This window comes from Desmodus rotundus, chromosome 1 (assembly GCF_022682495.2).
Source record: "Desmodus rotundus isolate HL8 chromosome 1, HLdesRot8A.1, whole genome shotgun sequence".
Lineage (NCBI taxonomy): Eukaryota > Metazoa > Chordata > Mammalia > Chiroptera > Phyllostomidae > Desmodus > Desmodus rotundus.
In genome coordinates, this window is record NC_071387.1 from 182834404 (window position 1) to 182846840 (window position 12437).

General features: G+C 42.3%; 2 protein-coding genes across 3 annotated transcripts in view; one reads left to right on the forward strand and one right to left on the reverse strand.

Annotated features, from left to right (window-relative positions):
- Positions 1 to 3085: 3085 nt before the first annotated feature.
- On the reverse strand, positions 3086 to 12240 carry FASTKD3 (FAST kinase domains 3). The gene is made up of 7 exons (XM_024578496.4): positions 12162 to 12240; positions 9623 to 11090; positions 8665 to 8750; positions 6202 to 6376; positions 5001 to 5070; positions 4550 to 4664; positions 3086 to 3457 (listed from the first exon to the last, which is right to left on the reverse strand). The coding sequence occupies exons 2-7, from the start codon at positions 11058 to 11060 to the stop codon at positions 3359 to 3361; spliced, it is 1983 nt and encodes a 660-aa protein (XP_024434264.2). The 5' UTR covers positions 11061 to 11090; positions 12162 to 12240; the 3' UTR covers positions 3086 to 3358.
- Positions 12241 to 12357: 117 nt separating this feature from the next.
- The window catches only part of MTRR (5-methyltetrahydrofolate-homocysteine methyltransferase reductase), a 33452-nt gene continuing 33372 nt past the window's right edge, over positions 12358 to 12437 (forward strand). Inside the window, exon 1 of one of the 2 annotated variants that reach the window (XM_024578475.4) lies at positions 12358 to 12437. The gene's annotated coding sequence lies outside the window, so the exon portion shown is untranslated. The other variant, XM_071219704.1, reaches the window with a different exon arrangement.

The following is a 12437-nucleotide window of genomic DNA, read 5'->3' on the forward strand; positions in this document are numbered from 1 at the left end:
GTTGGCACAGGTTTATGTGGAACCTCCAGGAGTCGGAACTAGCAAGTTGGCCGTGTTCCTCCTTATGCCGTGTGCCTGACATGCACACGCACGAGTTGTAATGATGGTTAGTTGAGAATGCAACTCAACATACATGCCAATAATAGCCCACAAGGCTTACTGAGCATGTACTGTTTCCTAGGTCCTGGCCAACCACGTACAAGCCGTGTCTCGTTCACTACCCTACATTAAAGTGTTCAGGCTCTGAATAGGCCAGCGTATGTTGCCAGCTTGGGGAAATCTCAGCTTTCGGAGCCTTCACCACCACCAACCCAATACCCCCTCCCCAAGACTTGCACACAGTCTCCCAGTGGGTGTAGATTTTAGAGGGAACTGTTTTCTTATTTTCTCAGAAGTCTATCAATATACTGAATTCTGCCCCTTCCTGTTTTCTTCAATCTAACAGATGTTTACCAAGTCCCCATATGCACCCAGGTATACAAAGATTCAAAAGGTAGGATCCTGGTCAAGGAACGCCCATTCCAGCAGCACTTCTTCATCTCATCATGGATCTCTCCTTCCTAGGCCTGGTTCAGCTCCTGCTCCTCAGGGCACTCTCTCTGGCACACACACTATTCACTTCCTAACCTTTGCTGCCTCTTAGTGGCAGGCCTGAAGAATATATATCACTATACTTGAGGGGTTATGCTTGTAAGTAAACATTTTTTTCACTGCTTTACTTTTCTTTGCTTTCATTTTTGAAAAAAACACGGCAATATTAAATCTGATTTGAAAACATTAATGCACATTATCAGGAGCTATCAGACTGTATATGTAGTTCAACGAGCACCATCGCATCACCTTTGCTGGTACAGGTAGACATTAAGCTGTAACTTGAGAATGAGTTTATAAAGACTTGACTTTACAGTGTGACAGCCCTTGGCAAGCTCACTCCAATGCGAGAAGTCAGCAAGCTTATTTATTAGCCTGAATTATGACTTATAATATATACACGCACACCTTCAGGATTGGTGCCAGTCAGATCTCGCCTCCTTTCTTGGGACAGTCCCAGGTGCTCTACACTTGGTGCTCTGGCCATCGCTGCCTGAAATGCTCTCCCACCACACAGGCCCTCCCTCCTTCTCCCTCCTCCCTCCTAAAATTCAGCCCACAAGTCACCTTGAGAAGCCTTCCACACTCCCCAGGCAGGCCTGGTCTCCTGCATTCCCAGTCTTGCTCATGCTTCAGGAGCTGTCATCATCTGCCTGACTCCTATGCCCTCAGGGCAGGGGCTCTTGACTGCTTCCCTCTGGAGCTCTAGCCCTTATTGGATGCCCAGCACCCTCATCAGAGCTCCTTAGTGAACATTTGTTGAATGAAGAAGTGGGTAGGGGAGAGCCAAGTGGGGCAAAGGGTCCACAGAGGATGTAACCGGAAGTGCACAGGGAGGAGTCTGATTCCAAGGAGAGCAACAGGAAAAAAGGTCATGATGGACGAGAGGGAGCTGGAAAAGTTGGAAAGGTGGAGGAAGGACATTAGGCTGTGCTTTTCCCTATCGTTTATATAATAAGACTGTCATTACCTCTGTGTGGCTATTTGGTTAAGGCTCTCTTCTCTGTAAACTGTAAATGTTTACTTCACAATTCAGGGTTGTGTCATACCGAAGGGTGAGCTGATGGGAGATGCTGTGCACTGAGGTTGGCCTAGAGGCTGGGGAGGGAGTGGCCAGGTCACCTGGGCACAAGGACCCATCGGAATCCCCAGCACCTCTCTCCATTTGCTCCCATGTCTCCCGTCACCAGAGGCGTAAACTTTAATGATCTTAGAGCACATCTAGTCTCCATCTGCTGTTCTAAAGATGACTCAAAAGGGTTAAGTGAAGTATATGGCATGATGGGTGAAAATTCAGCCCAACTACTACTAGCTAATGCAGTCTGTGCTTATTCTCCGCTAGACAACTTTCTAATGGTTTTATATTTATCAATTGACTTAATTTTCATTTCTATCTGTTACAGGTTGAATTGTGTCCCTTTCCAAAAAAAAAAGAAGTCTTAACCTCCAGCACCTGTGAATGTGACCTTTTTGGACATAGGGTCTTTGAAGATTTAATCAAGGTAAGATGAGGTTGGGGTGGGTTCTAATCCCATGTGGCTGGCAAAGACAGGCACACACACACACACACAAAGGGAAGATGGCCATGTGAACATGGAGGCCATTGGAGTGACGCTGCCACAAACCAAGGAACACCTGGGGCCCCCAAACCAGGAAGAGGCAAGGAAAGTCCCTCTTCTAGAGGCTTCAGAGGGCACACAGCCCTGCAGACACTGATTATGGACTGCTACTCCCCAGAACTTAGGAGAAAATAAATTTGTGTTACTTTAAGCCACCCAGCTCGCAGCACTCTATTGCTGGCTGTCCCTGGAAACTATTCACCACTCCATTATTATTTATGAGTACCCTGAGGAAACAGGCCCCAGGGTCACTCAGCAAGTGGTGAAGCTGGAACTCAAATCAGACTAGATTCTTAGCCACTAAAGTCTGTTGCTTCTCCAGACCAGCTTTAAGAGGCATTCACCACTTGTGAGGCATGAAATGCTAGGCAGGACATTCATCCTCTCTGAGCTGACTGTGGCAACACTTCAGTCAGAAGTCCCCCAGACTCACAAGTGTTAGCTCAAGTGCTCAGCACAGGCGCAGAGCGGCTGTCTCCTTGCTCAATGTCGCAGAAGCAGCTGCTGGAAGAATTCTATTGTTCCACTCCAGAACTCTTGAGGCCTGCCTGCCTTCTCCCCAAAACCCTGCATAACCCTGATATGTTTTTTCATGTTTTTATATAGCTTTACTAAAAAATAAAAATAAGAGCTCCCATGTTTTCTTATTACCTAAAGGGTTATTTCTACATAATTCTATAGTTATATTTATATCCAAAGGACTCTAGTCTGTTTTTCTCACTCCTCCTCCTTACCACATTTTACTTTCTCTAAAAAAATATAAAAGGATATGGGAGATAAAATTTCCTCCTTATATCTGTTAGAAGAAACGAAAGTCTCTAAAGAGCATAATTTCAGTTAGCAGGTAACTACTACAAGAAAAAGATTTAAAAATAACAACTTACTCATTACAATTCTTATTATACTTGATTAATTCTGTTTATTGTATAAAAGTACATATGATACTATTATTCAATAAAAATTACAATTAATTTTAATTTATCACCAGTAATTGTACACGTGGTATAAGGAAAACTACAGACCCTTTCCAGACCCCCAGTCCATAAAGAAAGAGCTACTTCACAGGTGCCGTTCTTTTTCTCACGCTGAGTCGCATGAAAACACAAGTTCTTTCACAGCATGAGTTCTGAAGACCACGTTCCCTCTTGTTACCAAGGAACATCAGTGGTTTGGGGAAACAGTTTCCTTTGTAAATATTCCACCAATTCAAAACTTGATTTTAGCGTTTCAATCTCGTAATAGGGTACCTGAAAAGGGAGGAAAACAAAGTTTGTCATACTCCTTCAGAACCTGAATCCCCTTGGTATTTTGGTCACCTGTCTCTCCTGCCCTCCCCCATGGAAGAATGACAGATTGGAAGCTCCTCGAGGGCACAGATCACACGAGCTTACTCATCCTGTAGTCCAGTGCCTACAACAGCACCTGGTGCAGCGCAAGGGGCTCAGTAAGTACAAAGCAGAGCATGCAAAGAAAATTGGGGCTCTGGTATTGCCGGATTAGGGTGAGAGGTGAACTTGACCTGGGAGCTGATGAATGACCACAATCAGATACTCAGAGTGGCAGAGAACAAAGAGGTGGTGGGAGCAGCTGGACTAACTGAGAAGGGCCAGAGAGAATGGAAGGGGGCTGGGGGAAAAGGAAGCAACCACTGAGAGCAGAGTGCCTGGCAGCCAGTGGACTATGGAGGGCCTGGAATGTGGAGACGTCCACGAGCTTTGACTCTGTCCTGTAAGTAATAAACAGTGAGGGCTTCTGAACACACTGGCACAATTACTTTTAAGAAAATTAGTCTGGCGATGAACAAAGTGGAGTAGAAAAAAGTAACCAGACAGGAAAGCGGAAGGCAGACTAGTGGACGGCTTAGAGAACTGGGGAAGCTCCACGTCTACTCCCTGTGGCTCCCCACATAAGATCCTCTTACGTGGCTGATGATGTAAAAACATGTAAGCCTTAAACTTTAAGTGGTGACAAAGATACTGGTTTTAATGCGCTATCCTGCCCATTTTTATTCATTAATCAGGAGAATCTTAAAACAGATACGCCAATAACTTTGTAATTGAATACCCAATAAAATATACAGAAGATGTATTATAGAATTCTACATTTAAAACCTATATAATTTTATTAACCGGTTACCCCAATACATTCAATAAAAATTTAAAAAATGATTTTGATCTTAAAAAAATAATAAAATAAAAGAGATTTAAGCCTAATTAAGTTGGTACTTAAATTAGATGTAAGATTCTTGGTCCTTCGGGCTGGCAGACCACTTAGTAACCTGGTAAATGCAAATCTGAGTAAGAAATTGCTTCTGGGAAAAAAATAAGATGAAAGCATACCTGAACAACTTGATAACCAAGTAAGCGCAGGTGTCTTTGCTTAATAGCTTCCTTTCCCAGTAAGTGTTTGCTATTCAAACAGAATCTTTTTGGACCATCTATACACAGCGCTATTCTGAAAAAAAAAAAAAATCAAAGGAAAGAAAATCAACTTTTAGGACAACCCAAAATATTTATATATTTTTAATTTCCAGAGTTTACTGGGATCTGTTTATTCCTTTTTGCCAGTGCTATTTTCGAGTAATGAATGTGATATCCTTTAATCTGTGGAGAAAACATTCACTTTTATTAATATTGAGGTTCATAAAATGTAACAATTAATTTCCACAACTGATATGCTACAAAGTAGCATTTTAATTTCCAGAGTATTTTTTTTCATTTTCTTAATAAAGCAATCATTGTATATTTACCTCAACAATCTTATAACATTAATCACAACAGTTTTCTTTACCTTTTATGTATGTCTTCATCAAATGTAAGTGGTAATACAAATCCTTCTTCATCTAATTTAATTTCAACATCTGGTGAGAGAAGAAAGGAAAAATTCTTCGTGTGATACCCCCACAAACACTATCTTCCTTTCCTCCTCGTTCTGTTTTGAATTCTTCCACACTGCATTTACCAACTGGCTGAAGGCTGCAAAGTAATGACCACACCAGGCAATGGTGAGAATTCCAATTAACCAGGTCTATGATCAACCAAGTCAGCCTTAAACTGAGAAGGCTCAACTACACAAAAACAAGGGGTGGGTTCTCAGATTATATGAGGTATAACAAGATCCATGCACACAAATGAACCATCCATCCAGACAGTGAAGAAAATCCACAAGTTAAGCCAAGTTAGACACCTATGCACATTGAGCCTCTCATCACCAGATCAGGTAGAGCATCCTGCACCCTGACATGTGGTCCCAGAGTATTGACCCCTTCTTTCCCTCTGATGTCGGCCATCCCTTTTGCAAAAGAACCCATAAAAGAGGGGAGTGGGATGTGACCACCTGGAGCCTAGAAAACCCTGTCCTCTTTGAGCTGATTTTATTTTACTCATCAACTTTAAAAATTGTAAGGGCAGGAGGACATACGCCCTCTAGTCAGCGCTGTCCAGGACTTTCCTGATGATGGACGTGTTTATACCTCCGGTGTCCAATGTGGCAGCCATGAGCCACCTGTGGCTACTGAACACTGGGAAATAGGGCTAACATGACTTAGGAACTGAACTCTGAATATTTTTTAAGTTTTAAGTATTGTAAATGTAAACAGCCACGTGTACTAGAGTACTAGGCACTGGCCGAGAGTATAACAGCAGCTAACAACTACTAAGCACTTACTGTCCTCCAGGTATTATTCCACATTATTTCATATAGTCCTTAAGTCTTTGAGGTCACTATTCCCTCATTGTACTGAAAGAAGTGAGCAGAAAAGGTTGAAAACTCTGCCCAAAGTCATTCTGCTACTACCTGGCTAACATATGGGGGCTGTACCCCAGACAATCTGGACCCTAAGCCCTACTGCACACCCTTGTTCCATGCACCTTTAGGGAAGGGCCAAGTCCATTTTGTATTTACAGACCTTCTATGGCTACTAAGTCCCAAGTATTCCAAATGAGAACGCAGGCTGAGGTTTAGTAAACAACGAGAAAATTCCGTTACTCACCTATTGTGTAATAGTAGGGTGTTAACACTTTTGAAGCAAAGTACAATCTTGCTCCTAAAAGGTCAATTAGTCCGATCATCACAGATTTATAGAGCTGAAAATCCACAGGTGTCTCCAGGGAACAGCATGGAGTAAGAAATGATTTCACTTGATATTTAGGAAGACGTTTTGGACCCTACAAAGTATATGTGCAAATATGAGGGAAAAAAAGATACAAAACTAACCAGATAATAAAATGAACACTGCATGAGTATAAAAGTCTGATCAAATTACTTTATAGGCATGACTGATACTTTCCCAGGATTTAGGGCAAATATTTTTCTCAAAACAACAATGCAAAATATTCTTGTTAATAGTTCAAGTGCAATAGTTCAAAATATGTTTTAAATACATTTTAAAAGTAGTCACTAATCACCTCACAGAGAGAGAGGCAAAGAGGGAGGGAAAGTGGGAAGGAGGGAACAATGTTGTGGTAGCTCGAGAAACATCTTTGGGTCTTTGGAATTCTCAGAATTGTTTCAAGGGCCTTAAGGACACTCAGCTGAAGTTTTAATCCTGAAACATGTGAAAACGGAGACATTTCAATCCAGTAAGAAAAGGACAGCTGTGTAATAAATGGTGCTAGCATTTGGTTATCCACCTGGAAAACAACTAGGTCAGAGTTCTACCACACAACACAGATGATCAATTCCAGGTGGATTAAAATCTAAATATAGTGAGGAAAACAGCATTTTAAAAATTTAGTAAAACATTTGTATTAGCTCAGGAGTGGTAAAATAGCCTTAAGCAAGACAGGAAACCTAGAAGCCATATTTAACTACAGAAAACTTAAAAAAATGTCTTTAGAGCAAAGAGGCATCATAAACATTAAACCAAAAAAATAAAAAAACTAACAACCAGAAGAGAATATATGCAACACGCATAATAGCTAAAATCTCTGTTTTCCAGTGAGTTTTAGGGGGAAAAAGAAAACCAATCTGCCCTGGCTGGTGTGGCTCAGAGGATTGAGTGCCAGCCTGCAAACCAAAGGGTCGCCAGTTCGATTCCCAGTCAGGGCACATGCCTGGGTTGTGGGCCAGGTCCCCAGTTGGGGATCGTAAGAGGCAACCACACATTAATGTTTCTCTCCCTCTCTTTCTCCCTCCTTTCCCCTCTCTCTAAAAATGAATAAATAAAATCTTTAAAACAACAAAAAAACCCCAACCCAATAGAAATATTAGTTAGGGGGTAAAAACACAGTTTACAGCAAATGTAAATGACTGAGAAACATTTGAAAACAAGCTCAACTTCATTATTACTCATTCAAATACAATTTAAAGGTGTGAGCTGAAACTCTTCTTCAGAGTCGAATGAAACATTAAAGGGATGAGGTCACACTGCAATGAAGTGGGGGAGACGTGGCCACCTCCATTCATGGCTGGGGAAATGCGGCGCCCACAACTACCAGGGAAAAGACTGTCAGTATTTACTGAAAATTAGTCCAGTACTTCCATCTTTAGGAATCTAGTCTCTAGACTAAAAAAGCACGAAGGCTCCAGAATGAAAGGATATAAAAGGATATTTACTATAGCATTGTCGATAGTGATGAACATTGGGAAAAACCCGAAAGGCCAGTGATGGTGGGATGGTAGGATAAATACCAGGAACTATGATGCCATTCTTGAGAAGAATGCGTTTTATCTTTATGTATTGCCCTGAGGAATGCCCATGATGGACTACCATAAAAGCAAATTGTACTTTGTCCCATTCCACGAAAAAAGACAAAGTAGAGAGCATTTATGTATTTCTGTACCTTTGGATGTAAAAATTGCAGTTAACACTGTTCTCCTTCGGGGATAGGAGGTTACTGGTAACTATTTTTATTCTTGGTACTAATAATGATATCTTTTTATTCTTTACTTTATACCCTAATGAGCTACACTTAAATGTGGTTCAACCAAGTACAAAGGGCCAGGCAGGGATGAGTACACCTGAAGATGCTGCTTCTGACTTTAAACCAAGTGCGGAATAACACTATGCGAATGAACTTGATGGGACACACACACTCAACCTCACTGAATTCCGTCAGATGAGAGCCATGGCTTAAAAAGGTACTCAGGATGATTTAGGACGTGTTCAGCCAGAAGCACACTGTCATACCCAACAACTGTGGGGCTACCACCCTCAGCGTGGCTCCCCAGGAGTTGGAGAGTCAAACCCTGCAGCACCTGATAAAACCTTCTAAGAAATATTCGAGCAGGAAATGGGTCCTTCAAGGACAAGAAAACAGGAGTCGGGTCGATTTATCAAGAAATGGCTATCTGGTGGCCACTAACTCCAAGTAAATGAAAAGTTCTGCTTTTTAACAAGGTTAAGGCAGATCAAAAGAGGAGCTGAAAAAAATGTCAGGGTGTTGAGGGGAGGGAATACTATAAAAGGAAACTACCCTCATAGAGAAATAAAGCAACACAGTTCGTGTTTTACCTTATAGAAAGGGCACTCTAGGTGTGAGGTTAACATAAGCTGGGTCAGTTGCGCTACGCTCAGTCTGTCCAAATGAGATTCCTTACCTGCAACAAAGAGCATCCCAGTCATAGTTAAATTTGCATTTTGATATATGAAATGAGAGAAGAGAACATTATGAATATACAATAAGGCACTCTTAAATGACCCTACTAAAAGAACATGTTAAAATTAATTATGCCTTCTTGCTTACCATCAATATAAGCTCATTTTGACTTCCAAGAACTGAAGCTCCGAACTACAGAATATACAATTAAAAGGGACAAAATATGTTAGTTGTTAGTGGAACCTTCTTGGAAATTGAGATTTTTTTACATACTTGGTGGCCTTCAGTTAAGATGAATACCATTCTCTCAAAAAATAAAAAACAAGCGTTCTACAACTGCTTTCACAAAGACTCCAACTTGTTGCCGTGACTGGGACCATTGCCATTGCCACAGCCCCCCAAGAACACTGTTTCTCAGCTGGGGTAGCAGAGTCTGTTTACCCGAAACTGTTTTCTCACTCCATGTAATTTTCTAGTTTTTGGGGGGTATTTTTGTATTCATACACCAGATACTGTTTTAATGATGCTCAACACAGAAGGGACACTGATTTTCTTTTATGAACAATAGTTGAATATCTTCTGAGTGTTGGCTATAGGGAACGGGGTAAATATTCTATATTTCATCTATTCATTTATTCATTCATTCATCCAAACAAGCTATCCTCCAAATGATGCCCTCGTTCTTCCTTGTTCCAGCGTTCTTTAACTCTGCATTTACACTACCAACTTTAACTTCAGATGCCTCCTTTAGCTTATTATGGAAGAAAAAATAACGGTGAAGCATTACTCAGTGTAACAGGTACATATGTGACTTGAAAACAACCCAAGTTCAAAGGCTAATTTTTCCACTCTCAGCAGTTAAAACCAACTTACCTTGTAGCTGTTGAAGAAAATAAGGGCTGAATATTTTTGCCATGAAGTTGACTGGATGGCATTCAATAAGTGAACACGAATGGAGAAGTTTCAATAGTGTTTTGGGAGGAAAAGAACTGAAATGATTGAATAATATGTCTTCTAGCTTTCTAAATAAAGCAGAGGCATTTGGTGGCAAATAATTGAGTTTTCCAAATGGTTCAATCAACTCACAAATCTGACTAGGTGAAAATTTTTCTGAATGGCTAACAAAAGCTTCTGCCACTGCATTCAGGATAGGTTTTGAAAGGATCTGTTTTCTACTGCAGTACCCCATGACTTTGCTGACCACCTCAGGGTCCAAAGTGAGACAGAGTGACACTACATGCTGCTCCAGGGCCTTTATAAAAAATCTGTCATGGTGCCCAAAGTATATGAAAGCATCTAAGACTTTCCTGAGTTCGTCATTAGTGAAATTAGGGATATGCCTCACAGCATATTTACCCAATTTTATAACCAGAGGAAGTGCCTGAGTTTGATCGAGAACCACTAGGGCAGTGAGCATCTGGCTCATCAATTTAGGACTCAGGTTGGAAACTATCGACAGAGAAAAGCTGTTTATCTTATTTAGAAATGTCTGGTGTTGGTCCACTTTTTCAGTACATGTCTGCAGTATTCTATAAAGGGCCACGATATCCTCGGGGGTAAATTCTTCCAACTTTTCACCTTGCAGTTGATGTATAATCAGGTCCAGTGTCTTACAACCTGGACCTTGGAGTTTAAGCAGACTTTCCGCAAGAACACAAAGACTGTGGACTTCCAGGCTACCCGTTTTGAGACGATGTTGGCATTCTGCTACCAAATTCAGTAACGAGCTACTTAGGGGATCCACAGGCAACAGGGTCAGGGCTTGCAAAGCAGTCACCAAACCAGCGTTGGACAGATTTGAGGGTTCCTGTTCAAACTGAACACATAAAGCTTGAAAGACGGGATTCTCTAGTATTTCCTTTGGCAGCCTTTGATCACCATCTTTTTTTCCCACTTCACAAATCCTTTGTAAAGCTCCTGCTGCCATAGTATCAGGCAAAGATTGCAGCGTGCTTATAAAACTTAGCACTTCTTCTGATGAAGTGAAGTTGTTCAGTCTCCTGTAAAATATCTGTTCGTTCATTGTTTTGAGATTTTGTTCAAAACTGTCCCAATCATGTACTTGAGAGAACACTGGCTCACCAACTGGGTGAAAGTCATTTCCATTTTCTGAATGGAACTTCTTACAACGGGCGTGATGGAACCTGACCCTGAAAGGCCTATGTTGTAGTGAGCAGAACCATGGGCACAGATACTCCTGGACTGCCTTGTGAACATGATTTACAGGTTGATTTTTCAGAGCAGCCAGAGCTCCATGTATCCGAAAATCAGATAAATGGCAAAGGTTCTTCCGAAAGGTAATTAAAGCCATGCCATCAGATTCTCAACTCTTGATTTATAACTAAATACAAGAATAAAAAACATGGTCAAATATATTGAGAATGCGACTCATTCAACAACATCGATACTTATGAAACTAAGGTTAACTACCCATAATGAGCGATTAATAAACATTTCCCACTGAAACATAAGTACCAAAAAGGGCAGAGCCGCTGCATCCTAAAGCTTAGAGTAGTGGCTGGCACCTAACGATAACGATCGCTATCATTTGCCAGGCACTGTTGTGCTTTACATATACTAAATTAATGCTCCCGTGAGTCCAATGAACAAAGCACTTTTATCATCATTTCACAGGTGAGGACACTAAAGCACAAAGAAGTGATTTATTCAGTTTACACAGCTAAGTGAGTGGCAGAGTTGGCGTTCAAAGGCAGGCAGCCTAGACACAAACCAACCTGCATTCTGTAAGTCGGTTGATGGAAGGAACTGCGTTTAATTAAATGTGTTTTCCATCGGAGGCTTGGAATTCCCGAATGCGGAAGGCCCACCACAGTTAAGTTTTGGAGGAGTCAAAAGTTATACCGGATTTTCCACGGGGGGCAAGAGGGGAGGAGGTGTCAGTGCCCCCAACGCTCACGTTGTTCAAAGATTAAACTCTACTGAAAAAGGAAACGGGTCAAGTCGCCAAAATTTCTATAGGTCAATGTAAAGCAAAGATATTTTTTAAAGTGCGTAAAAGCCCCAGAGGTTTTGGTTTCCCGTCGGGGCTACGACTGAGGAAGAAAAGGGTCTAGCTTCGCAATGGTCGAAGAAAAAATGAATTAAAAAAAAATTAAAACAGTGCAGGCCAATGAGGGAGTAAGGTGGAGCGACGGACCAGACCCAAACACCTGGCTGTGAGACTTAGGAAAACTAATGTGCAGGACAGAGGCGCGGAAGTCGCGCGTCCTTCTTAGAATGAAAGCACCCCAGGGTCTGGGTGCCCCCAAACCCAGGACCCGGTACGTGCGCTCAAGCACCGAGCCGGTGAGGCGGCTTGAGAAGAAGCGTGCAAGCCAGGGCAGAACTGTCGCTTTAGCGACGCTACGGGCCCAAACGTCCAAGATCTGAGCCTGAGTGATCACCTACCGACCTCTGCTCGCCGAGGTTCCAAGAAGATCCTGGAGGAACGAGGGCCTCGTGGGACTCCGTACTCACCGCCGCTGCGGAGCCGAGCAACACCGCGCACGCGCGGGAGGCCGCGCCCTCGTCCGGCGTGCTGTGATTGGCCCAGGTCCCCTCCGAACTTCCTACCGGTAGTGGTAAAGAGCACCCGACGCGCGGGCCTTAACTGTGTGCGCAGGCGCTGGATCAAAACCCACGTGGCCTGTCTCTTCTCGGCCGTCCGTCCCCTCCTGGGTTCCCGCGG

What these genes read in the sequence shown, in the direction of transcription:
- FASTKD3 (XM_024578496.4), bottom strand. Translation starts at nt 11,060, where the DNA reads ATGGCTTTAATTACCTTTCGGAAGAACCTTTGCCATTTATCTGATTTT. An exon ending in TAGAGTGCCCTTTCTATAAG is followed by an intron (nt 6,377 to 8,664) that starts GTAAAACACGAA and finishes TATACTTTGTAG; the next exon opens with GGTCCAAAACGTCTTCCTAA. An exon ending in TTGGTTATCAAGTTGTTCAG is followed by an intron (nt 3,458 to 4,549) that starts GTATGCTTTCAT and finishes CTCCCTTTTCAG; the next exon opens with GTACCCTATTACGAGATTGA.